The sequence below is a fragment of the Colius striatus genome, chromosome 18 (assembly GCF_028858725.1).
Source record: "Colius striatus isolate bColStr4 chromosome 18, bColStr4.1.hap1, whole genome shotgun sequence".
NCBI lineage: Eukaryota > Metazoa > Chordata > Aves > Coliiformes > Coliidae > Colius > Colius striatus.
In genome coordinates, this window is record NC_084776.1 from 5,123,356 (window position 1) to 5,149,288 (window position 25,933).

Consider the following 25,933-nt stretch of genomic DNA (forward strand, 5'->3'; position numbering starts at 1 on the left):
TTTTCACATCAAAAAGTGACAAGTAGCTAATTAGCAGAAAGAAACCAGGAATAACTTTGAGCAATCCATCAAGCATATGGCTTATGCTTGTGGTATTTTCTCTTCTCATAGAGATACACAGTTACTCTGGAAACAGAAGGGGAAACACACTTCTGAATTCTGAGAAAGACCTTCAAGACACACTCTCTGCATAAGCAACAGTTCCCAAAAGCATATCAAGCGATCTGGAAAACACCGGGGAAAGAAAGGGAATGACTTGTTGCCAACTAAAGGCAACAAGAGGAAGCTTAGACTGAATTCCAGCAGGCTTTTCAATATTTTCCTGGGGAGAAACTCTATTTCCAAGAACTACCATCCATCATCTCCCTCCTCCCCAGCCCTTAAGTTTGCATAATTTTAGCTAGTTGCATTAATAACGTATGGTGCGTCTATTATATTTCTGATACATGCAAATGATTAAGCTGAGGAAAGGAAAAGAAGCTAGCAGTACTAAGCAGTCCAGATGCAAGATCTCAGAATAATTCCTTTTTTTTTTGATGTGCATGTTTAGTTTTAATGGAGCTCAAGAAATGCAGTCACAGCTTTGTCACATTTCAGATACACCTGTGGACATAACACAAGCAGCAGCAACCTCAGGAAGGCTTTGATCACAGACAAAAGCAAAAGGAGCTGTTAACTATCAATTTCTTTGAATTTTATATGTATGTAAATAGAACAAATTCATTCACTTGGTTTTTTTTCAGAAGAAAACGGAATACTAGTTTGCATTTAGACTTTATACAAATGAATTAAGATCTAAATTGTAATTTCCTTAATGGACTATAAGGGTTTTAAAACAAAAATCAGCCTTTGAAAACTAAAGGAACTCGCAGTGTGAGATTCTCTCCAAAGGAACAGAACAAATGGCACAGAATTTTTTTTTCACTTTCACAGCATATCTGTTTCCAAGCTCAAAGTAATTTACATTCTCTTTATATGCCAAAAGTATAAACCAAAACATCTTGAAAATCTCTGTCACTAACACCTCTCACATGCTATATTCAATTCTGAAGACAGCAGGCTAGAACCTCAGCTGAATTGGCACACTTCCTTTCAAGTGAGAATGAAAAGGCCTTGTGTTTGAGTTCATGCAAGAATTTCTCAAAATTATGGTGATTTTCTTAAAGCACTTAAAAAACCCAATAAACTAAGAGTTACTTCAATTTTTCAAGGCTATCTTTGAAAGGTTAACCTTGAAAAAGGGCAGCTTGAGAGAAGTGGCAGCTTTGACTAAGGATGTGCTAATAAATAAGGCTAAAATGAAAAATGATAATAAACAGTACAAACTGGAGCTGCAGGAGTTTCCACTCCACTAGCTATGTTATTCAGGTATTTTAAAAAACCTCTGGCCTTGGTCTCTTGAAGCAACAATGAAGCTCCTTGTGTATTTCACCATATTAACCAAGAGATTTATGTTCTGAATGTATTCAAAGGTAGCCTTCTGTCTTCTTCCTCTGATTATTGTTGTGTTTTTCACCATCAATAGGAAAAACCTGTGTGATCATTAAACTCCAAGTGTATTAAATGCCACAACCCTTCCAGCTTTAAAAGTTCACATTCAGTCAGCTTAGCCTTCAAGGAAGGAGGCTAACTGGTCAGATTTGCAATATGGAGACTGTTTCATTTAAAATTAGCATATCTAATATGGTCCATAATAAACCCAGGTACAATTTAAATAACATCGGTGGAGCAACACCTAGAATGAATCAGATCCTGTATGTTTGTCCTTCCTCTTCTCAGCATAGTAGACATCAAGTGGAGAAGCATGGGTTGTGCTTACTTACTACTGCCTGAAGTAAAAGAGTATAATTCAAGTCTATGGAAATACAGAACAGAATCAGTTACCTTACCTTGTCAATTGAGCCTCCCATTATTATGTCAGACTACTGCATTTTCACTCTTTGTTATTACACCACATATTTGCTTCCCAAAGGAATTACAATTGTTTCATTCAGATATGGTTCTGACTAAATTCCACAACCTCTATTTTTCTTTAGTGTTTTTTTTCAAAATACCTATCTAGAGACACGATCAAAGTGACTATTGACTTCGTTTGAATGTCCCGACTTAGGACAAGGGGCAATGAGTACAAGCTAGAATATAAGAAGTTCCAAAGAAGCATAAGGAAAAACTTCTTCCCTGTTCAGGTGAGGAAGCACTGGAACAGGCTGCCCAGATGGGTTGTGGAGTCTCCTTCTCTGGAGACATTCCAAACCCACCTGGACAAGTTCCTGTGTGACTCCTATAGGTGGTCCTGCTCTGGTAGAGGGGTTGGATTCGAGGTCCCTTAATTCTGTGATTCTGTGACTTTCACATACAAACATACGTCAATATATTCTACTTGTTATTATTTGAAAAAACTGTTACAGAGGTCTGCATGTTATTTCTACCCTCCCTATATGCTGCCCTGATTTAAAAAAATAATGAAGTGCAAGCAGTATATATCCACAGGATTTCATAAGTAAAGAAAGCAGTTTCTATAGCAACCTAATCTCGATCTACATATGAGTCTTCATCATCTGGTTTCTACTGACTCTTATTATCATTACTGATGTATAGCAAATGTGATCACTCATTTTTGTTTGGTTACAGCTGTTTATTACAGAAAATGTAACATGTATTCGACAGAAGCTACTAAACAATCCATTTATCTCAGTCCTTTATTTAGTACTATAAAAATAGTGCAGTATTCCTTTTTTTAAAGACTATTTAGAGTCTCACTATGTACAATTTTCTGTACAACAGTTACTGAAGAAAAAAATGGTGGCACAGAAGTAAATCAGCATTTACCTGTTGCAGGCACATCAGTGGGAATGCTGTCTAGAGAAGTAACTGGAGATTGCTCTCCCATCTTGACTCCAGCTTCCATCTATGAAAGAAAACCAAAAGTCATGAAATACCATTCCCAAAGCAGATCACAAGCTAAACTTGTAATACACATTAATTTTAACAGAGGAAGGAGAAAGAAGACCAGGGGAAGAAATAGTGCTGGATAGGTCAAAACAACCCTATGGAAAATGGAAGAAAATGGAAGTTACCAGAGGGGTGCTGGTAGAGAGAAGGAATATAATTCAAAAAACTTAAAGGTCAGGGCCATATCAAAACTTTAGTTAGGTTTTGAGTATCTTCACAGACTAAGCACAGTCTCTCTAGGCAACTCGTTTCAATGTTTATGCCTCCAACAGGAAAGAAAAATGGGCAAGAATTTTAAGTACAAACATAAGAACAATTGAGGATCACCTGTTTTGACTTTGTGTTTGACACAGAACATTTTATTCTTCCTGCCTTGTACAAAGGCAATACTTTAGTTTCTAAGATGCAATAAATATATATTTTTTAAATGAAATAATAGAATCATTTAAAAATCTTTCTTATGGTCAACATTGGGTCTTCACACTAATGGTGAGCTGGATGAATTCAAACAATTGTTGTTAGCTGAAAGAAAGGGCAAAACCCCCCATGTTCTGCTAAGACTCTGATTTTCAAGCAAAAATCTCATCACCATGGAGGAAATGTAACTTGTGAGATTGTACTGTACTCATACATATGTAGTAATCAGAGAGCACATTACCTCTGAAATATGTAACTACATATACTTAATTCTGAAACTTCACTCCCTAAACAAACAGTAAGAAGAACTTTGTATCTAAGAACATAACTTAATGCTTATTTGATTTGTTGTCTTACCACAAGTCAACTAATGCTCTTATTCCTTTCCTCAGTGCAGTTTACTTTAACACAACATGTCTTCTGGAAAAGTCTTGATGTAACAAAGAATTAGCATTGGCAGGAAAAAGAGCCAGTCATTTTCTTACTACAATGGAAACGGAATTATAATAACCCTATACAGAAACATCCATAAAATTAGGGAAAACAACCACTTGCTCACTTTATACTAAGAGAAGTAAGAAGTATACTCACAGCATTTGGAGTGGATGTTGAAACAAGCTTCTCATTAGGAGATGCAACAGAACTAAGTACTGCAGCCTGTTGCTCTCCATATGCTACTGAAGGCGTTAAGAGGCTGGAAGGACGCTCCAGATTCTCTGAATAACTGGGGATGTTTTTCTGTCTAATAAAAGCTATCTCCCAACAACTTTCAAATCTGGAATTAAAATTAAACCAGTTTCAATATATTATATACTATTCTGTTCATAAGATTATATGTTACACTTGCAAAAATTACATTTTCCCAAACACTGGGAATGGTTTTACTTGAATGTTCTATTCCCCATGCTTAAAAAAGGCAAACACTGTGGCTTTGATTTTTTTCTTCTGAAAGGAATTAAAGTATCATAATTTTACAGGTCTAAAAGGGGCATTTGAGTCTTCTTCTATGAAATAATATTGCAATTGAATATTTTTTTAAATCCTATTCCTGTAACTACAAGTGACATGACATTTCACATTTATCAGATCATAAATACTCATATAATAAATCATCCTGCATGGTTAACTGTTTGACACTAACACATACCTCATCTTTGTTCTGTTGATTATACTTTTTGCCTCTTCATAGGAGACACCAATCATTGACTCTTTGTTTATGGATACAAGTTGATCTCCAGGTTTCAACCGTCCATCCTACCATAACAAATCAAAAAACAAGCCCACACATTTTAAATTAATTGCTAACACTATAGAAAGAACTGTATAATCACAGCACTTTAATATGTTCCTCTGGATCTGTCAAGACAAAAAATACCAAGAGCATTTATACAGTTTGCCTGACAGTCTTCCAGAAATAAACAACAGATTAAATGATCATTTAATCACCATGATGGCAGTCATTATAACAGCTTCATCAGAGAGAATGGATCTCAGATACTGCATGAAGAAGAAATTTAGACAGATACATATTTCTATTAAAAACAAACAAATACACCACAGATAGTAATTTCTCCAGCAAGGAGTACCAACCCATCTGACTACAAAAAGCTGCTTTATGAATTAATTCACCTCTGAGCTGGACTAATTTGTGATTCAAAACCAAATGTTCCTTGCTATACGTGTGACTCCTTAAGTACATACTAGTCACACTAATTTTAATGATAAAACCAGATTAGTCTATTAGGAATTCACCAGCCCAAACCATGACAGAAATAACATTGTCGACTTTGTGCTTCTATTGAATTCACTGTAAACTTTCTAGCAACACAGGAACAGATCATATTTCTGTCTCAGAGACTGTAAGACAAAACTTTAAACATGCTAGGCTAGATTTCTCACTAAGATAAAGCCTTCTTCACTTACATTTTAAAATAGATCTCAACAATTTAACTGAAAATTCCCATAACTCATCTATAGTTAAGGAGTTAGTTATGACATTTGGCTAATGTAATAGACATCAAACTACATACAACATGTCAGAGTTCTTCAGCTCTTTAAGAAATCAATCACAGAATCTATCTGACCATGTGAAACAAACTCTACAAAAGACACATTGGAAATAAGTAAAATACCTTTTCAAACCAGTATAATTTTATGTATTTAATACTCACATACCACAATTTTAGCTGTGTTATTTCAAATCTATGATAGCACTTTACTACACTTTTCTGTCACTTCTTGTTTTGGTTTTGATTAAAGAAAAAAGTTGTAGATCTTTTATTTGACTAGCATCCAGACAAAATTCAGATATCCATTTCAATGCTGCCCTCACGTGGCAGAGACTTATAATATGCTTGATGCTTAACCAAGACTGGGAAATTACCTCGACTGTTGCTAATATCAGAATGTACTGCAAACGAGTGTCTCAGTCTATTGATTATGTGGAATAGGCTTTAAATTACATGTTTACAATGAGAAAAGTGTTTTAGAAACCACAACAGGATGGGAGAAAACAAAAGACAAATGATTACTATTCATTGACAACAAGAAGTCCTACAGAAACACCGCATTTTTTTTCCTTCCATCTTGACTTTTTAGGATTAACTTTCATCTACAAAACTTCAGTCACAAATAACTTTAGACTGTTTTGGAGCAAACCCATTGTTTGTGAAATTAGTCATACTCCCTTGCTTGGCAAAAGGCCAAAACTAGTTATCTACAGATCAAAATAACCACAACACAGGATGCAAAAGGAGATACTTGGGTAAACATTTTTGATTCCATGAATCAGTTCTGTTACTTGTTTGCTTTTACAAACTGACAAGCCCTTCTGATTTACATATTGCCTTTGTCAAATGAAAACAGTAATCAGTACTGATTCATACATTTTATTACTCTGTCAGTTCTAGGTTTGTGTTTTTCTGATTTGCCTTACTATGCTTTCCAACTGCAAGGCTCCATCTACATTTAGTCTAAGGGAAAAATGATTTTTTGAATGTCCAAGAACAAAAGGAGATGCAATCTGTAGAGCTCTGGCCCGTCCTTGCTGATTGACCTTGCATCATGCAACCTCTCAGAGAAGCTGAGTTCTTACTTTCTCATATGTAAATCAGGGAATAAGATCCTCATTTCCCCCAAATGAACTCATGAATGACTTTCATTACCATGTAACCATGCTATGGTGCAATGAGATAATTCTATTCAAAGAGAAAACAAGGAGAAAGCCAAAAAAATTCTGTATTTAAAATACAACTGTATATATAAAATACTGAAGAGCTATTAAATGAAGGCAAAAATACAGGTGACTGAAGGAGAAGGGATGGAAAAATGGTGTTTACCTTATGACAATCACCACCAGGGATAATTTCTTGAATATACACCAAAGGCCCTTCATTTCTGTTAATGCCTCCTACGATATTCAAACCTAGGCTTGTTCCTTTGCAAACAGAGATCATCTGAAATGCACTATCCCTATGAGGAGAAAGAAAAGTAGATTTACTTCACAGAACTAGATACTCAATGAAGACTCAGATGACACTCTTACTGATTTCACTTCATATATTACACTAACAAATAGAAACAGGGGACTTTTACTCTCAGTGTTCAAACATTACACTACCTACTTACTGCAAAATCAGTAACTTCGGTTCTTACTTCTGGTAATTACAAAAAGAATTGGTATTTTACACGGCTAAAAGCTCCTCTCTACAAAATATATCTAAGGCTGGTGGGAGTATCTAGGTACACATAAACCAAAAGCATTAATTCATTAGGAGACACTAAGATCAAAAGTCAACTTGATGAATGTACTTCTACCACGCAAGCAATAAATAACTGAGAAAAATAACTTATTAAAATAGAAAGTTTTCAATACCAATAATATAAGCTACAGGACTTATACTGTTTAGAACTCAACCCAAAATTCTCCTGACCAGCCAAATACAGCATTTTCTACAGCTCAAACAAAAGAGTTACAGTCAGTTTTGGAGATTACTTTGCAAGCTTTGTGGATGATGCTGGGACAGAATTGTTTCTGTTCACTGTGGTGACATTATCCTTCGGATGCAACTGAGGACTCTGTGACCTTGAGGATGACCCAGAAGAAGGGCTGTCTATAGATTTTGCTTAAAGAAAAGAAATAATAATAAAAAAGAAATAAGCACTTGAGGAAAAGCACAACATTTCAATCTGTGTAAACAGTCCCACTGAATTTACATGAGCTGAAAACCAACAAACTGTAAGTAATCAGACAACCAAAATAAAGCTTAAGTCTACACAGTTAAGAATTGTGAGCCACTCAGGGTCTTGGGAATAATTCTTTAAATTAAGTGATGTTTTAAAGCAAGTGATGGGGTTTCTTTTCAAACTGTGTGCAAAAAAACATATCAACTGACTTTCCTAAAGGAAAGGCATCCTAATTAGGCAACAATTGCACAAGGATTAGAATTTATGGTATCCTAGTTCAAATTTTTAATAGGACTTTGAAAGAGTGCATTTAATCTACAAATACCTTTGAAATCTTATGGTGCATTTCATCTACAAATACTGACTGCTTTTACATAGTCATTCTTTAAAACTGCTGTAGGTGATAGCATATTTATTTAAAGAGTGGGGGAAATTGACACACAAATCCTTCAAGTCAAGTATTGAGATACAAACTAAATGTTAAAGTCTAAGCAAATATGTGTTTTCAGGCACCTCCTCCAATATATCCTCCTCAGATGGACAGAGTTTTAAGTGAAGGCTCTACTCCACCAAAAAAAGACTACTGTCCTACAGGATTATGTCAGGCTAGGAAGCAACCTCTCACCAGGTAAAAGTTGTGTTGGAGAACTTCTTGAAGAGTTAGTGTCACTGTGAGAGCCATACTTATCCATCAGGTCAAGAAATTCTTTCCTGTGGCAACAAAAAGATCCTCTTTGTCAGAGTTTGGCATTGGTTTACATTCCCCTTTTGAAACGCGGTACTGTTTATTGAACTGAGAAAGAAACTCAACCTCTGAAATGGGATACTCCTGTCAAATGTTTGAAGAGGCAAGAAAAATATAACATAATACAGAAGGATAAGGATGGAATAGGGATAGACTATGAATGCAGTGGACTATTGATAGAAAAGCTTAAGTATTACTTCTCTTTACCCCTGATTTCAAAACTTCAAGAACTTCTAACTCAACTACAGAGAGTAAGACAGGGGTATTACTTAGGTCCAGAACAAGTTATTTATATTAGAAGGAATCAGATAATATACCTATAGCACAGTCATATTTTTTAAGAATGCTTTCAGTTCAAGTATACTGAACAAGAATCTAGAGGAGACTGACAAAGATGTAGCATCTCAAAATAGAGGATAGAAGACATATTTCTAACTTTTCAAGAATGAATAAAACATATGTAAATTCTTAACTTCTGTTCAGCTTTCTCAGAAATTTGCAGTCTATTTTGTCAGAAGTAGATACAATTAAGTATTAAATATTGTATGTGATTGGGCTTTGCTTATTTTTTTACTATGAAGTCTTTTTTTAAAAGCCCAAGTAGATGAAATAAAGGGCAATTCTTGGTCAGATGCACTGATGAAAAACTATTACTAAAAACATAAAAGCAGAAGTTCTTTGCAGAAACCAATCACATCATAATAAACCAGAACAAAGCAGCAATGATGTACATTGTGTAGTACATGCATTAAAAAGGAAACAAAAACTCTTGATTAATACTGAATGCATCCTAACTCTAAAAAAAATGTTTCTAATTTGAACAACAATTACCTCTAGTGATGATAGATTAAAACTTATAAATAATCAAGAATTATGTAAACTGGAAATATCAGCAAATTAATATTAGAGAATTAGACAGAGAGAATTAAGAGGTGGCAGGGAATGTAATTCCCAAGTAATTCCAGTAACTGCAGAGGCTTGTTGAAATCTGCTGGATGCATTATTTTTTGTAAAAATTGCAAGGTTTATTGGACTAAGGCCAGACCCAGGGAACACACATAAACACAGCTGAGTGTAAAACAGTCTTTTAGCATAGGAATGTACGGTCATAAGAAATTAATTCACAGGTGTCTGAGTAAGGAAGGGCCTGAAGGTAGCAGCAAATTGTGCACAGGCCGTTGGGCACACCACCAGAACAGTAAAAAGACTGATGGGTTTTAATTATTCAAAGAGTTTAGAGGAACTAGGTCAGTATGCTTTAGATAAAAGCAGATTAAGAGTGGACCTCACATATATCTAGGCAGTCTGAAAACAGGAGAGATCAAAGGCTACAGAGTAATTTAAATATCTGTTAAAACCAGAAAATAAAGGGGCAGAAAGAGGAAGATTGGACAAATGGCTAAAGAAATTTAGAGAAAATTCCCTTATGGAGAGATTACTCTCTAAATGGAACATCCCAGGAAAGTCAAATAACAGCAGATACTCTCGCAATGATTAACAAATGTAGTTATGTAACAGCCGCTTCTTCCAGAGATTTAAGTCAAAAGGGGATATAGACCTGGATCCCAGCATTTCTGATGATTCTCTGCTAATATTGGTTTATAGGCTTAACTTTAAACAGCAAGGTTAAAGCAATATTTAATGGAAATGTCCTTATAACTGATGTATTTTGAACTACCTGCTGCAGTGACCAGTTTAACCTACTTATTCAAACTAATTCAGAGGTCATTAAAGATTGGAAAGTAAACTTCTGAGGGGACACAATAACTAAATCTGCCTTTTTTTTCAGAAGCTTAGACCAGTTTAAATTACATATGTACATCTTTAATTAAACAAAAAATCAGGGGAAATCATTTAAATACCATGGTATTAGCTGGTAACATAATATTTAAACCCTTTTCATGAAACTGAAATTGGCCTGAGCTTGCTACTTTAATTAAGGCAAATTGTCTCAGAATGAATTGGCATCAAACACTATACAGAAAAACATGACACGGTGCAATTCTGTGATTAAAATCAATCTGAAAGAAAAATACATGCATGTCTGCCCACCCAACCTAAGATGCAGTGCTGTCTTTCTACTTGTTAGAGGTAGAACAATGCCTTATTTTTCACTTACTTTGCTTCTTCATCTCTAGCAACTAGCAGAGACATGTGATTAGATGCTGATGCTGTTCGCAAGATATCAACAGCCCTAGATGAGGAGAAAACCAGTCAAATAAATATAGGCAGGTGATGTCACAAAGTACACAGAGAGTAAGGCTAAAAGAGTTGAAAAATTGACAAATTCTTAATGTAGTTAATTTTCACTGCCGGATACAGTGAAAAAAGTTATCCAGCAGCAAAATTCAAACTCAGCATTGGAGCACTGAGCTAAAGATAGACTGTGGTGAGGCTGTGCCTGGTGAGAGGAATAAACTAGGATTGTCCTCCCTTTTCCTTCCCTTTGTCCCCATCTCTCCTTGGTCCATTCTACTGGAATGGAACTTCTTCAACATTAACAGACTGCACTAGAGGAAAACTACTACTCAGGTGTGCTTTCCCTCAGTAATATGTACTGTAATTTTTCTTTGAATTTTAAATCTATGTCTCCAAAACTAAGCTGCATTGATCTTTGGTGATCCAGCTACAGAAGCCAGGCAACACTAGTCAACAGATTTTTCTGAACAACTTCTTCTTCATTGTCTCATTACAGTGAAGCTGCATCATTTACATTGACCAGAATTGACTATAAAAACTATACTGACTATAGAGAACTATAAAAATATTTTAAGGGCTTAATACTTTAATGCTGTTTTCATGTACATTAAGAAATTAGCTTATTCTGTCATTATAAAAGCATAGAAACTCTTGTTGCTTTTACTGAGTTCATTGGTAGGATAAATTAATTGCTAGTTGAATTCCAAGGACCTCAATGGAGTTGTGCTCTTTCAACCAGTGGTCAATAAGACAAAAATATTGCATGTAATATTCCAAACTCTACTAAGTATTTAGCAATCAGCATGAACATACCTTTCATTGGTTACTCCACTTAGGTTTTCTCCATTCACATCTAAAATTAGGTCACCAGTGAGCAAACGGCCTTATTAACGAAATCAACAGAAAAACAGTAAACATTCTATATCATGGGAATAAAAAAGGGCTTTTTCTTTCTATTTTAAATGCAATAAACAACCTTACAACTTGTAGCAGATTAGGTTCTGATCCTAATTAAGCAAGGTTATTGTGATAAGACTAATAGCTATCAATCAGTCTTAGAATAGTCACTGAAAATAAGTGTTGTTCAGCTATTTGTATTATTTACACATAGCACAAATATTTGTGGGACTTGGATTTATATTTCACAGTTGTGGAATCAACTTTCAGATAAATTTTGCTCTTAATGTACATGTAAGTTATTATATATAGACATATTAATGTTTTATACATTAATATTCCTGTGCAACCTGATCTAGATTAATGTGCTTTAGCAGGGGGTTGGACTAGATGATCTGTAGTGGTTCCTTCCAACATTCTGTGATTCTGTAATAAAGACATCTAAAAGATTTTTTAGAACCAATTCTATTCAACCTTTGGCAAATCTTAAGTTCAGGAATTATCACTTTTTAAGTAGATTTAGATTACTTTAAATGATCATTTTGCACAAGACCAGACAGAATCTTAAAGAGCTTCATATACAAATGTAAGGACAGAAGTATCTTCTGTAACTTTATTATCACAAACTCTACCTTGTATGATTTCTTATTTCCACACTAAACACCTTAACTACTATTGGAGAAAAAAACAAAACAAGAACCATTCTTATCCCTTACAAATAGAGAGGTTCAGCTCATTTAGCAGTGATGAAAGATTGCCAACTGATTTCACTCCAGCCATATCAAGACCTGAACACATATTCAAGAACGGAGGGTATTAAAAATCTTTTCATGTGAAGGGTCCAAAGTGTCATTTCTCTATCTTAAAGTAAGACACGACTTACTTTGGATCCTCACAAATCGTGTTGCTTTAGATGTCCTTATCCACAAAGGAAAATAAAGAAACTTGTTTTGATGGCTTTTTATATGCAATGTGTTTGTACCAAAATCTTCAGATTACTTACTATCTACAGCAGCAACCCCTCCAGGTAGAATTCTCTTTATGAAAATCCCATAATCTTCTGCTGTTTGTGCCCGATAACCTCCAATAATTTTAACTCCTGCAGAACAAACAAAAGAAACAAGCAAGAAATTGGTTATTCCACTTACCGCGCTAAACGGATTTGCAACCAAATCCACAAAAGCCAGATAAATTAAACTTCTACTGATGACTGTGAACTGGAAAAGCTCACCAGGTGCTTTTAGATTTGGTTTACTCTGAATCAACAGAATGTGCAATCTAATTACCTAATCCATTTTGACAATCAGAAAAAGAAATGCGGTGAACAGCTCGGTTGATTCCATGAGGGCCCATAATGGTCCTAAGGAATAAAGTAAAAGTCATTAATTTCTAAATACAGAAACCTATGTAAAGTTATGTTACTATAAAATACAGTGACCATGTTTTTAACACTAATACAAACTAAAACCTGTTTTCTACACTGATAACTTCACAGTGTTTGCTCCCTCTGTGCCACTCACTCTCTCAACATACAGTCTATCTCCTTATAACAAATACAAGATGGCAAGGTAAAATAAAGTACATGTAGTTTATTTCCTTTCTCTCCCAAAGCTTTTTAGGCTGACAGTGAATATCACTTTGTTTACAATACAAGGATCATGACTAAATACAAACAAAGTCCCATAACCTGCTCCAGCTTAGCATTTAAGCAATAAAACTTATTATGCATTTTAGATCACACAATAAATATTCAAACAAAACCACAGCTAACATAGTGTTTATAAAAAATATTTCCTAAGATATCCAACATAATTTTGTGGTTATTTATGATCCTAATATTTTCCCTACAGTCTCCTAGTTCTTCACTGAACATTGTTTTCTTTGTTCTAAAAAGGATTCTCTCTGAACTCTTATTTCCAGCTCCCCTGTGCACTCTCCCACTCCAAGACAAAACTCGGTGAAATTGTCTAAAGGCAGACGAATATTTTGGAGGCAGTTGATAATGCTGAAGAATGAATGAAGAATACAAATCACAATTAGAGTTTTGAAACCTGAACTTAAGTTCCACCAAAAATATGACCAGCATACTGTTCTGTCAATGCAAAATGGTAAGAGTTCCTATAAATCCAGATTAGCCTTTCCTACTTTTTATTTTCATTTAGATAAACTATTGTAAAAAAATCCAAGTTGTATCATATTTTTCCCACTGTATAATTTTTGGAGAAGACTCACCAGATTCCTTCTAGAAAAAAGCAGAAGCATCACTTAGGTTTTTCTGATTTGACCTATATATTCTAGATTTGGTAACGAGTAGTATTTTCTAGAGCACGATGTTAAAGTGAAATGGAACAAGCAGAATTCATAAGCAGGAGGGAAAAGAAGATCAAAGTGGAGGACATAGTGACCCAAATCCTCCCACGCCAGCAAATCCAGCACACGGCCTGAACTCCATTCCTGAAACTGGGGATTTGTACAAAAGCTGGAGTACATGTCATTAAAAGGTGCAGTGGCAGAGGGAAGAGAGATATCCAGAAGGTCCAAATATTCCCACTTCTCAAGAGATCCAGCTTCTAAAGAACAGTCATAATTCTTCTGGTTTTCTACAGGAAAACTGGATGAGTTTTTAAATCAAGAGACAAGCAATTACTCTGGAAAGCAACCACAACCTCAAATGCCCACGTACTTGCAAAATTAGCCTTTGCTTTAGAAATGCTGGCCAAAAGAACAGACCTAATAAATGATCTTTAGAAACAAACAGGAAGCCTAAGTTTCAAGCATTGGACAATTTTCACTGTAGTATTTCTTAGAAGTATTTGTTTCAAAGGCTAAAATGAAATGATGAAAAGTAGTCGGTGTATTTGGCCACTGACAAGACTGCACATGGCCTTGCTACTGCATGAGAGAGCACAAGGCACTCTTTGTAAGGCTAAAAGTGAACCAAATTGCTCTTATTTAATTACAGTCTGAAAGGAAGAATAAGTTCTGAAGACTGTTATTTCTCGAACAAAACTTTTTTGATAACCTACTTCTGTACTACAGCTGCAGAGTACTTTGCATTACTACCTAGTACTGTCACTTCAATTATCCCATGAACTGAAATTGGTTAGAAGCTGAAAGACAACATACTATTCATATCTTCTATGGGTCTGTCCTGATTTGTATCCATCTTTGAAAACTTGAACAAGGTACATTGTTCTTTAAGATAAGCAGACTATTCTGTTTTTTTTCTGTCCTGTCTTTTGCTGCTACTGCTCTGATGCTTGCTCTGCCACTCAGCAGTTTTCACATTACAGTTTCTTTATCAAAATTAAAAAAGCAAGAACAAAGTTATTTCAGTCTCACACAGAAGTTTACTTTAATGAACTCTTAAAAGATCAAATCTCAGACTCTTAAGTCTAAAGTTCACCAGAACTTATGTATATACTGCTATATGGATCACAAAATATGATCAGATCTAGGCACAGAACACTTACACAAGGAAAGATCTGCATTTCTAGAAGTAACAGGCAGTATTTTGAAAAGAGAGATCCTAACTAACTTTAAATGGGTTCTGACAAAGACAGAATACAGAGAATATATGAAATAATAATTCTCAGTGCAGGGGAATAATCTATATCCGAAACAGTGAATTTGTCATGATGTCACTGCTTACAATTCAAACTGACACTTTGAACAAAAATCTTTACAGTTGTGTTTATGTTTTTAAACGCTAAATCCCTCCAATACATGTAGCTTAAAATTACTTTATCACATAAAAGTAAAGATAAAGATTTTGAAATGCTTAAATTTATTTAGCATATCACATCTTGCTGACTTTTGCTGTCAGCTTTTATCTCATATTACTTAGAGATGGATCTTCAAGTCAAGCTACTTCTTGCAGTTCTAATGAAACAATCAGGGCTTTAACAGCTTCACTATAAAAATACTTGGATTTAGCACCTATCCTACATTTACCTCATGTTATCATGATTTAATATTAATGAAGTGTCAGAATACTTCCTCCAAATCATTAGAAACAGTATAAATCAACAGTATAAATAAGGACACAGGCTTCTAAATCAATTGGCAGTGAAACCAAAAAAATTATTTCCATGTTCTCTGTAGAAAAAGATGCAAAAGAGCAGTCATGCAAAAACACTAGTAAGCAAGCTTTTAGCACACAGTGAAGATATGAGGCAACAGATGAAATAAACAAGCAAACCTCTACAAAATGTACAGTATTACTTTGTTACACTAAAAAACGCTCAACTCAACACTCCAAATGAAGTCCTGAAGTACTAATAACAGGGTGTATAATTTTGTGCAGATGTGCTAGCAAAGGCAATTGAAAAGAAATCTTTTATACTTTTTCCCCTATTACTTTTTAATAGCATACACAAGGAAGTTCAACAGCTTTATGTTTCATATCTTCTAGTGACTTATCAGAAAATTTGGCTCTGGATATTCTGACCTGGATTGCTGAGACATTATTAGTCATTTATGTACACAAACAAAATATTTACCTAGGTTCATCAATGAATAATAATACCTTTCCCTCACAAAACTGCTATTACCTGATGCTTAAACAAAAACCTAAATTATAAATTCTGCTTATGGAAAAAAGCTGAAAATATCTACAACTTGTAAATTGTCTTTGCTGTACTTTTCCCAATCACAGACTAGAAACTGCCATCAGACCCTAATGGTTAAGCGTACCAGTATAAGAGAGAAAGACCATCGAAACGCTCTGGTTCATCTTCATCTCCTGGTGAGAGTAAAGACATTCTTCAGTACGGCAGCAAAGACAACGACAAAGCAACTGAAATACACTGCAGGTTTCCAGTTCTGCCAGATAAAGGTTATGTGCTGGACAACTTCTGCTACTAACTAAAGAAAAAAACCAAACAGAGCTCGAGAGGAGTGTCTCTGCCTACTTAATCTCCTCTGAAACCCTCTGCGTCACATCCACTAATTCACCTATCGAGATAACGTTGACTTTTTCTCCATTTGAAATGGCAATTTACAAACAATTTATAGCAACTTTAGACTGATAAACACAAAGGGGAGAAAAAGTACTTGCACTTAACTACAGCTGTGATTATGCCATCTATATCTAGCAGATAGATAATTAAATTAAGTTTGTTTTCCGATGTTCTTCTAATAATTTATTTCCATGCTTTGTCCAAACAAGGTCAAAAGCAATAACTCATGACCTTTCCAAAGCAATCTTCCTAGCAGACTGGATTATGTAGATCCACACACAAAAGGGAAAGCCAACAAAGCAGACAGACTGAAAGCATTAATGAAAGAAATGCCATTACGCTATTACTTTGCATTCTCAATCACAGTATTGATTCGTGTCACTCTTTAACTTGGTTTTTAGTCTTTCAATATACAACAGTCAACAGTTAACATAGAATTTCAGTTACGTATTTTCTCTGCAAATGGAAGCTGACACATCTGGTCTTTTCATGAAAGCAACTAGAGATGGTGAATTTATATCATTACACTGCAAATAATCTAGGCGAAAAAGTCAAAAATACACCACTGTTCCCAGAGGTAAGAGTCTTCTCTGTTACAAGGCTTAGTCTTACAGACAGATGCGTTTCCAGAAGTTCTGAGCATCTGACATAATTTTGGTTAACTGCTACTTTGTTCCAGGCTGGTATCAGAAAAAGGACTTCTATTACTCCTCCTCTTTCTAAAAGATCTTGAAAATATTGCAGTTTAAACTGAAACCCAAATATTCTGTGTTCACTGAGGACTTTAGGTAGAAAGGTGAATCCTCTCTAGCAGGGAATAACCCTGTGATGAGACAGCATCTGTCAGCGTCTAGAGCAGCACAGCAGGGCAGCCTGGCTATGCCAGGAATGCATATGTCAGGCATCTCTTTTTTTTTCTTCTTCTTTTTTGAAGCTGTATTGACTGTGGTTTCACTAGCACATAATCCTTGGGGTGAAAAGATCTTTTTGTTTTTGGCCAATGTGCTTTATATGCCCCTAGATTCCACAGAGTCTGTAGCACGCACACACACACACACATATGAGGGGCAGAAGAGTAAAGTGACCCAGCAGAGACTAAAAAGCAGATCAGTGATGGCAGTACGAAGTAGCCTTCCGAGCTCTTAAAATGTGAAGAGGTCACTGACATCATTTGGATTGCTCACATTCAATCAGTGATGAAAGTTTGACCCTTTGTAGTCTTTTCTCAATCAGTTTAACTCCGCTGCTGTTACTGGCATTACAGACCAATGAAAGAGAAGATCAAATACCAACAGCCTTTCACTAACCAAATTGTCATTGTTCAATTTGTGGTATCAGTTATCAGTAACATTTGTCAGAACAAATCAGTCAGATCAATATGGCTTGTTTCCAGTGCCATGTTCTCTGCAACAGAAAGACATTCTCCCCTCCAATTAAAAGTCTGGCTCAAGGCTATGTATTTCTATTATTAAAAAGCAAAGTAAATACTTTATTAAACCAAACATGGCCAACTTCCAAGCAATTTAAGGCAAATGTAAAGTACTATTAAGCTTATTGCTCCCAACTCTTTCTATTAGTTATGCCAGTAATACATCACTTGTTCAAACAACTGCTCCTCCATCCCTTCTCAAGTAAACTATGCATTGATCAGCTTCCTGAACTCATCTCCGAGGCTTCTGTCCCTTTTAACCTCAAAATTCTGCATCTGTGATGCTTTTAATGCTTCTAAAGTATTCACACACAAAAATGGTATTATTGCATCTCTGGAAAATTCTCTGCCTTTCAAGAACACACTTAGGAGAACACAAATTACTTTTTACTGTCAGAAAGAGCTAAGGATACTGTAACAACTTAAAACTGCATAAAATCGAAATCTTCAAGAGACATCATTTGTTATGATATGCACCAAACAAGCTACAATTATTTTTCAAACAGTTAATAAACTATTATCTTCTGGCAACATTATTAATTATGACTCACCTTTCCCAAAGGAAGTTTTACAATGCTTTAGCAACTGAGATAGATTACAGGATAATTTAGCAGATTACAAAGAGATTTGCAGAGTCTTCAGAAGCAGAACTCACAAAATTTTTTTGCTATCAATAAAACTAAGTGCTTTTATAAAAAATCTATACAAGCCAGAGACGCAACTGCAGCCATTCAGGTTTGCTAACCCTAAAAGGTAAAAATTCATTATGATACTAAGGACTACAACCTAGAGAAGTCTGTGTCATATAGCAGGAGCAACATTTACTTCTGGTCTATCCAAACCCACTAATTATTCAAAATACATTTTGCAGATTAAAAGAAATTGTATGTCATTATATGGCAATTGTCAAACATGAAGAAAAGCTTGAGCAACATTGTAATTGTGGAGAAGCATGAACGGTTTGAGGCTAACCCCTGGCCTAGAGAAGAAAGGTGTTATTTGAAGTTTAGGTAAACCTCAATTAACATACAACCACGTACATTCTTGAAGCATTGTACATTGATACTGTCTCCTAGGACAAACCAAGAAAAATATACAAAATTATAGTTTTCCATCATCATGTAGCTGCTGATGCAGTCATATACATCTTTCATGTTCCTCTTGTGAAAATTGCCTTTGGAATACTGTGATCTAGGAACTATTCGTACAATATACCTTCCACACGAATTTAGCAAGCCACGGCTGTTTTCAAAGTGTATCTTTGTGTTGTAGACCCTGAATTTCCATCAGATAAGCAGAGTGTTTGCTCCTTCAGATCCCAGTAAAAAGCCAGTTAATATTTTTAATGTTTTGTGAATTTGTTTTCTTGAAAAGCATCAAGTTATTTATGAGGTGGCATAATTCAAAGTTATGCTAAATTGTTGGACAATACTTTAGAATACTACGTCCTGGATTCTACTGCAAAAGAAAGAAAACATGATAGTCCAGCAAGAGCTGTCTGTACCTGCTTTTAATTATGGATTTGATGACAGCATTGGTGTGGTTACTTAGCAGTGTGGGAAGGTTTAGGGTTTTTATTCACAAGTGAATCCATGTCTTCATTTAGATTCTGGTCTAACCTTTAACTGTTAAGTGGATAACATTACAGTTGACAGAATGAATACAATTAGCATTATATATCACACAGTATTATTAAACATTAAGATTTTTCCAAAGCACTACATCTAAAACACTGAAAGCATGCACACATAGTACTCTGAACAAGTAATGCATTATCATAGAATCATAACTCCATGCAGTACCCTATGTTACTGCAGGTTTCCTATATATACAGGGGTATAATTTGCTATATAGCTTACAAGTATGGTTTCATAGCTGCAGAAGCATTAAGAAATTCTATGTGCAGTTTATCTCTACACAACCAGTCCAAATCAAGTGTTGATTAACCTAATGAAAAGCTTAAGAGCTGTTCCCTCCCTTTATGTGTAAATTCACTGCTGTTGGCACCAGCTTTTCAAAGATATTGCTTCAGAGTCTGTCAATATCAAAGCTATTCTAAGATTTCATCAAAACAAGATCCTACCATTAGAACTGCAAGAATCCAGCAATTGCATTCCTGTGTGTGGGGAAGAAAAGTACTTACTTTTTATCTGCATTTGTTAGGGGATCTGTACTGGACATCTTCTCAGGTGCACTGCTTTATTAAAAGTTCAAAGTGAAGAATTCTGACACATGAAGTACTGGTTGGTAACCAGGATAATAACTGCTGTAAAAAAGGAGAAAGCACTTTTTGAAATTCACATGGCAATGTTTATTTCCAGGCACTGACAACAAACCTTATTTATTACTGAATGAGCTGAGATCAAGCGGGAAAAGAAAACTTTCCTGATGAAACAGGTACAGTTCACTGCTGAAAAGGAAAACAGTAAGCAGATAACAACTCAGAGTGGTGTATATTGTACCAAAGGAAAACAGTAAGCAGTTAATAATTCAGAGTGGTGGATATCATATCAAAACATCTCACATCCTCATTTCCTCTTAATTTATGAGGTAGGAACTAGGGTAAACCTGAACCCTGCAATTAAAATCTTTAAAAAATGAAGTAACTGAGATGACAATTTCAGGATAAAGTGATGTGACTGCTAAAGACAGGAAAAAAGATATCCTTTTTTTTTCCAGTAAAAGTTACTTGGGAAGAGAATGTCATTGTGAACATGATGAGGTGTTTGTATGTCTTGTTTTCTTATACTTTTTAAAACCTACAGTCTGGTATTCAGTGCCTACGGAATTCCCACATGAAGACAGATGTAGACCAAAGAGCACACAAAATGAGGTTAAATACTGCTAGTGTAGCAAAAAACCCAGTAATTCACTCTATATTCTTATTAGTGCATGTGACAGGTTGGCAAGAAATATAATCCTGAGTCAACTGGGCTATGATTACTTGAAAAATTTCTGCAAAAGCATTAATGTAAAAAAATCTGTTTGCATTAGTAGCAAATCTTCCTGACTCCCAAGAGCTGTACAGACAAATGCTCACATGCCTACAAACCAGGAAAGACATTACTCCTAAGATATGGTTTAAAGAGAACAAGGAACTCTCTGAATAAGACACAGGTAGAAGATGGCCACAAGTGCTAGTGGTAGCAGTGACACACTATACTGTTTTAAACTAGGCTCCCTAGGTGCATGGTGTCAGCCTCCACATAAAGACACTGATCAACTCCAACAGTTCTGTATTTCTGCATGAAAAAAAAAATATGTCAATTTCACTTTGGAGTAGCACAGATCTTCCTGCAGTAACAGTTTTTAGATCTCTCGCTAAAGAACCAAAAAAACAGCCATCCAAACAAAGAAGAAATGCCACAATATTGTTTCACTCTAGTGTTTACTATTCTCTTACTCACAACACTTCTAAATGGAAAATGAAGCTGTATCAGGAGCTGCCAAAGCCACTGCATTACTCGCGTTACTGGAGCCAGCACAAGAGCAGTGCTCTAAAGCAACACGTTCAAGCATTGCTACAGCAAAGTTTGTTACAGTGTATGGGACTAGTCCTGTGAGAAAAGATTGCATTTGGCCATTTGCCTGACCTCGCCTGACCTGAAGTTATTGCTGTTTACAAACAACGCTCGGTTACTTTTCAGAGTATCAATATTTGTATTTAAAAGGAAACAAATCCGTACACAGTAGAGAAATAAACATAAATATGAACCGAAGCACCTTTGGAAATGAACTTAACCGTGTCAGTGTCCACTGAACTGTGAGAGCTCCAGGAGGACAAAGGGATGGAGCCTCCTGCTCTCTGTTGAACCTCTCGCAGCAGTGCACGGCACAAAGGTGGCTTTACGAACGCTGCGTCGAGCGCTCGCAGCCCCGAGGGTCCCACAGCCCGTCGGTGCGCTCCTCGCCCATCAACCCCGCTGAGGTCCTCAGAGGACATCCACCCCTCTCCCCCTGCTTCGCCACGTTAACTCGCTTCTCGCAGACTTCTCGGTGGCCCCGCTGCCGTCCGGCCCCAGCCCGCACCGGCACCGCTCGGACAAAGCCCGCTCGATGCAATGGCAGTGCGGGGGCCCCGAGACGGCGTCCCCGGCAGAGCCCGAGGGGTGCGAAAGCCCACCGACCTCAAGGGCTGCGACAGTTACCTCGATACGCAAACTACCGCCCGAGCGTGAGCGACCACCGGCGGGGTCTGTCGGGAACGCCCCGCGCCTCAGCGGGACGAGCGCCGGGCGGCCCCTGGGCGGCTGCTCCCTCCCAGCGGCAGCGCGATGGCGGCCCCGCCTCGCTCCCTCCCTCCCCGCCCCTGACGCCGCCGGACGGTCGCCGGGCAGCGGCGGGGCGTGGCGCGCGGAGAGCTGGGACCGCCCCCGGGTCTCGCGAGAACTGCGGCATGGGGCTGTGCGCGAGGGGCTGTGCGCGCGGCGCGGCGCTGCGGCTGCCCGCGGGGCCCGGCCCGCTCTGGGCGCTGGCGCTGGGCCGGGCCCTGCCCCGCACCGGCGGGTGGGCGCCCGCGCGGCCCGAGGGGAGGGCTCGCTACGGGCTCTGGGCGCCGGGCGGCCGGGCGCCGGCCCCCGGGGGCGCCCGCGGGCTGCGGAGCTCCAACCCCTTCACCCGCAAGCAGGAGGAGGAATGGCGGCGCCGGAACCGGTCGACGCTGGCTTACATCGCCGCCGCCGCCGTGGGCATGGTGGGCATGTCCTACGCGGCTGTGCCGCTCTACCGCCTCTACTGCCAGGTACCGGCGAGACCCGCAGCCCAGTGCCGCCAGCCGCCTCCCGCCGGCGGGCGAACGGGCCGGGACGGTGACTCACTGCCTTTCCTTTCTGTCAGACGACCGGGCTGGGCGGAACAACGAGCACAGAGCATAGGTCGGAGCAGATCGAGAGCATGGAGCCGGTGAGAGACCGGGTCATCAGGGTCACGTTCAACGCCGACGTGCATTCCAGCATCCAGTGGAACTTCAAGCCCCAGCAGAGCGAGATCTATGTGAGTGACTTTGTTCTTACCCTCACACAGAACCGCTGGCAGCCAGAGGTGGAAGCGTCAGGCTTTGCCTCACACGTTCATGTCAACCTTGCATTCCGGTCACCTAGAGCCATGCAGTTGTGACCTGGAAAACACACACAAACGGGGGGCACGATAGTCCAGGGGTTTCCACAGTACTGCCTCTGCAGAACTGTAGTGTTGATGCAGGTTGGGTAGGCAGGGCTGAGGCCTCTTCCTACCTGAGGGCACAACTTCTGTTGCCTCTAGCCTTGTAATTAGAGTTGTCTCCCTACCTTTCCATCAAGCTGCCAAAAGGATTGCTAATTAAAAATACACCTGTGGGGTTTTGCCCCAGTAGTTTCTCTTCTTGCCCCTATAGACATGTTTCTATATTTAAAAAATTGAACGTTTAAATCCAACTTGACTGTTTAAAATTACTCTTGCAAAAGGAGGGAAAGCACAACCACCTCAGAAATTCAATGTACACCATATATGAACCTGCATATAAAAAAACCCCACCTTATGCTGTTAAACTGCTGAGCAGTCTCAGTAGCAGAGCAGTTAAGGTTAAAAATGCACACATCTAACATTAGTGATGCTTTTAATGTTGAGCATTGGATTGTTCATAAGCAAAATATTTGTGAAGGAGTGAGGTAACCAACTTGAGACAATAAAAGAGAAAATGAAGTCATATAATCATAGAATGGTAGGGTTGGAAGAGACCTTTAGAGATCACCTAGTCCAACCCTGCAGAAGCAGGTCATACTAGCACAAATCTGAAGAACTCAGAGGGGTGGAGGGCTGCAGTGGATTAATAAAATCACCATGTTACTTTATACAGGTGGTACCGGGAGAGACTGCCCTGGCATTTTATAAAGCAAAAAATCCTACTGATAAACCCATCATTGGAATCTCTACCTACAATGTGGTCCCCTTTGAAGCAGGACAGTATTTCAATAAGATACAAGTAAGTGTGAACAAAGCAAAGATGACGTTTTCCTGTACTTGAATGAGAATCATTATCCATATATTAACTGTTTCTCATTTTAACCCTGGATACCTTGCTATACTAACAGTTGAAAACAAAATCCCTTGACTTTTTTAAATGGGAGTGCATCTCCGCCTTGCTGTCCTCAGAACAAGCTGCAGCACATGCCCCTGTGGATATACTTATTACCACCAAGGCAGAGGGCAGGCAGTAAGGCTGTGGGCTGCTTGGCCTATCTGCACATCTGGACACATCATGAGCAGCTTGACTTTTTATCCTGTAACACAAGAGGAACAGAATTGCTGTCTTTTTGCTCATTGAGTTGATCCTTCCCAGGATTTTAGGGATGTAGAGGGAAGTTGATTTAAAAAGTGAAGCTTCTCTGGTGTTGGCAGAGATGAAATTTACCATAGCTATGGGTGTGTAATTGTTTTTTTTCCCCTCCCTCTCCCTCACTCTGCAGTGTTTTTGTTTTGAAGAACAGCGGCTAAATCCTCAGGAGGAAGTGGACATGCCTGTCTTTTTCTACATTGATCCAGAGTTTGCAGATGACCCTAAAATGGCTAAAGTTGATCTCATCACCCTCTCTTACACCTTTTTTGAAGCAAAGGAAGGACAGAAGTTACCACTTCCTGGATACCAGTGATGGACAAATTCTACTCGAGCACCAGCTTTGAAAACATTTTTCCATGGAAGAAAGAACTACAGGAGTACTGTGCAATATGAAATGATATTAAAACACCATGGACTGTTAAAACAACATGCTGCTGTTATGAAAAGATGTATTTGCATTTAAAAAAAATCCAATTTAACATGGTTGGGAATATTATTTCTTTGGGATAGTATTTGTCAATCAGGCAAGAGAAGGGAACACGCTGTTCCTGGAGGAGAGAAGGTTTTCTCAAGCCATCTTTCTAAAAAGGTGATACATGTTATCTGAATACTGAGGCAAATTTGTAAACCCAAGTGTAAACTGAGATTGTCATTCAGAGAAATCTCCAATTGCATTGCTGGCTCTGAAGAATAACTTCCATGTGATCAGTTAATGAAATCTCAAAACTGAACAAAGTTAGACTGTATTGCCATGTAACCCTCCCAGGGCACAGGAGGATACGGTGATTCAGAAGATTATGCACCCTCTTCACATTATTACTGAATCAGTAGTTCACTTGGTAAGAGCAGACTGGTCTAAAACTGTTATAATTTGAAGGAGGAACAGTGATTTAAATGTAAGCACAGCAAATCTGTGGTGTGGTTTCCATTTAGAAATGCCATCTTCAAATGTCAATTCAGCTTATGTAAAACATCTGCAATGCTCCTGACTGCTCCTTCCCTCTGCTGAGGGCTGTAGGCTGGGCACCTCTAGAGAGGCAGAGTAGGTATGAAATGCTTTGAAGGCAAAGGCAGTACATGAACAGCTGCTTTTAATTGTGGGGTAAATTAGGGCTTTTGAGGAGACTCCTAAGCTACAAAGGAAATCAACCCCTTGCAGAGGTTATGTCCCACAAAGGCTGCCCAGCAGTGGAGCAGTTGTTCAGGGGTATTCCGTGTACTGTCGGGACACGTAAGCCTGTATTTATGTAACTTTTGGTCATTATCTGTGGGTTGGGATAATTACACTTTTATCACAGCTTTGCAAACTAGGAGGGAGTTGCACAGCAAGTTTGAAGTGACCTACTCATTTTCAGTCAGGAATTAATCTCAGCCCAGTATCTCATCTGCTAGGCCAGTTCTTCCTACCCTTCTCAGCAGATGAGATAGAACAAAGTTAAGACTAGTGTTGGTTTGTTTGGACTAAAAAGAACAGGTAAAGTCACAGTTAACTGCCAGGTACATGAGTCTCAATTATATTTGCATACACTCATTTTAAAAGTGGGGTTTTTTTAAAAATAAATGCTACCTTAAAAATGCAGTACTGTACCAATTACAGGTGGTGTTGAAATAGATTCTGGGTGATGTTCATGTCAGGTCTTCCCAGTGTATTTATTAAAGTTTTAAAGCTTTTCATTCTTTTCTCATGCATTTTATCCAACACAACATGTGAAGCCCAAACAAGTGAAATACATCTGTATAAAGAAAGCAGCAGGTTTCATAATCTGTATTTCCAGTTATGCTTAAGAAACAAAAAAAATCAATTTTTGAACCCAGACTAGAAAAAAAAGCCAAAA

At 37.8% G+C, this 25,933-nt stretch overlaps 2 protein-coding genes across 5 annotated transcripts in view; one reads left to right on the top strand and one right to left on the bottom strand.

The window, feature by feature from the left end:
- The window catches only part of STXBP4 (syntaxin binding protein 4), a 67,247-nt gene extending 45,210 nt beyond the window's left edge, over nt 1-22,037 (bottom strand). For 3 of the 4 annotated variants that reach the window (XM_062010735.1, XM_062010734.1, XM_062010737.1), the window contains exons 1-12: nt 21,934-22,037; nt 19,929-20,051; nt 12,682-12,755; nt 12,399-12,494; nt 11,312-11,381; nt 10,419-10,493; nt 8,180-8,265; nt 7,364-7,493; nt 6,708-6,840; nt 4,517-4,623; nt 3,961-4,144; nt 2,830-2,908 (exon numbers count right to left, since the gene is read on the bottom strand). In XM_062010735.1, coding sequence (XP_061866719.1) covers nt 2,830-2,908; nt 3,961-4,144; nt 4,517-4,623; nt 6,708-6,840; nt 7,364-7,493; nt 8,180-8,265; nt 10,419-10,493; nt 11,312-11,381; nt 12,399-12,494; nt 12,682-12,755; nt 19,929-19,966 — 1,072 coding nt within the window. In that variant the 5' untranslated portion in view covers nt 19,967-20,051; nt 21,934-22,037. The remainder of the gene's footprint in view (nt 1-2,829; nt 2,909-3,960; nt 4,145-4,516; nt 4,624-6,707; nt 6,841-7,363; nt 7,494-8,179; nt 8,266-10,418; nt 10,494-11,311; nt 11,382-12,398; nt 12,495-12,681; nt 12,756-19,928; nt 20,052-21,933) is intronic. The other variant, XM_062010736.1, reaches the window with a different exon arrangement.
- A 249-nt stretch (nt 22,038-22,286) lies between these two features.
- LOC104563703 (cytochrome c oxidase assembly protein COX11, mitochondrial) lies at nt 22,287-25,772 on the top strand. Its single transcript, XM_062010889.1, has 4 exons — nt 22,287-22,526; nt 22,622-22,777; nt 23,619-23,744; nt 24,229-25,772. Exons 1-4 carry the CDS (start codon nt 22,476-22,478, stop codon nt 24,409-24,411), a joined length of 516 nt encoding a protein of 171 aa, XP_061866873.1. The 5' UTR covers nt 22,287-22,475; the 3' UTR covers nt 24,412-25,772.
- Nucleotides 25,773-25,933: the final 161 nt, after the last annotated feature.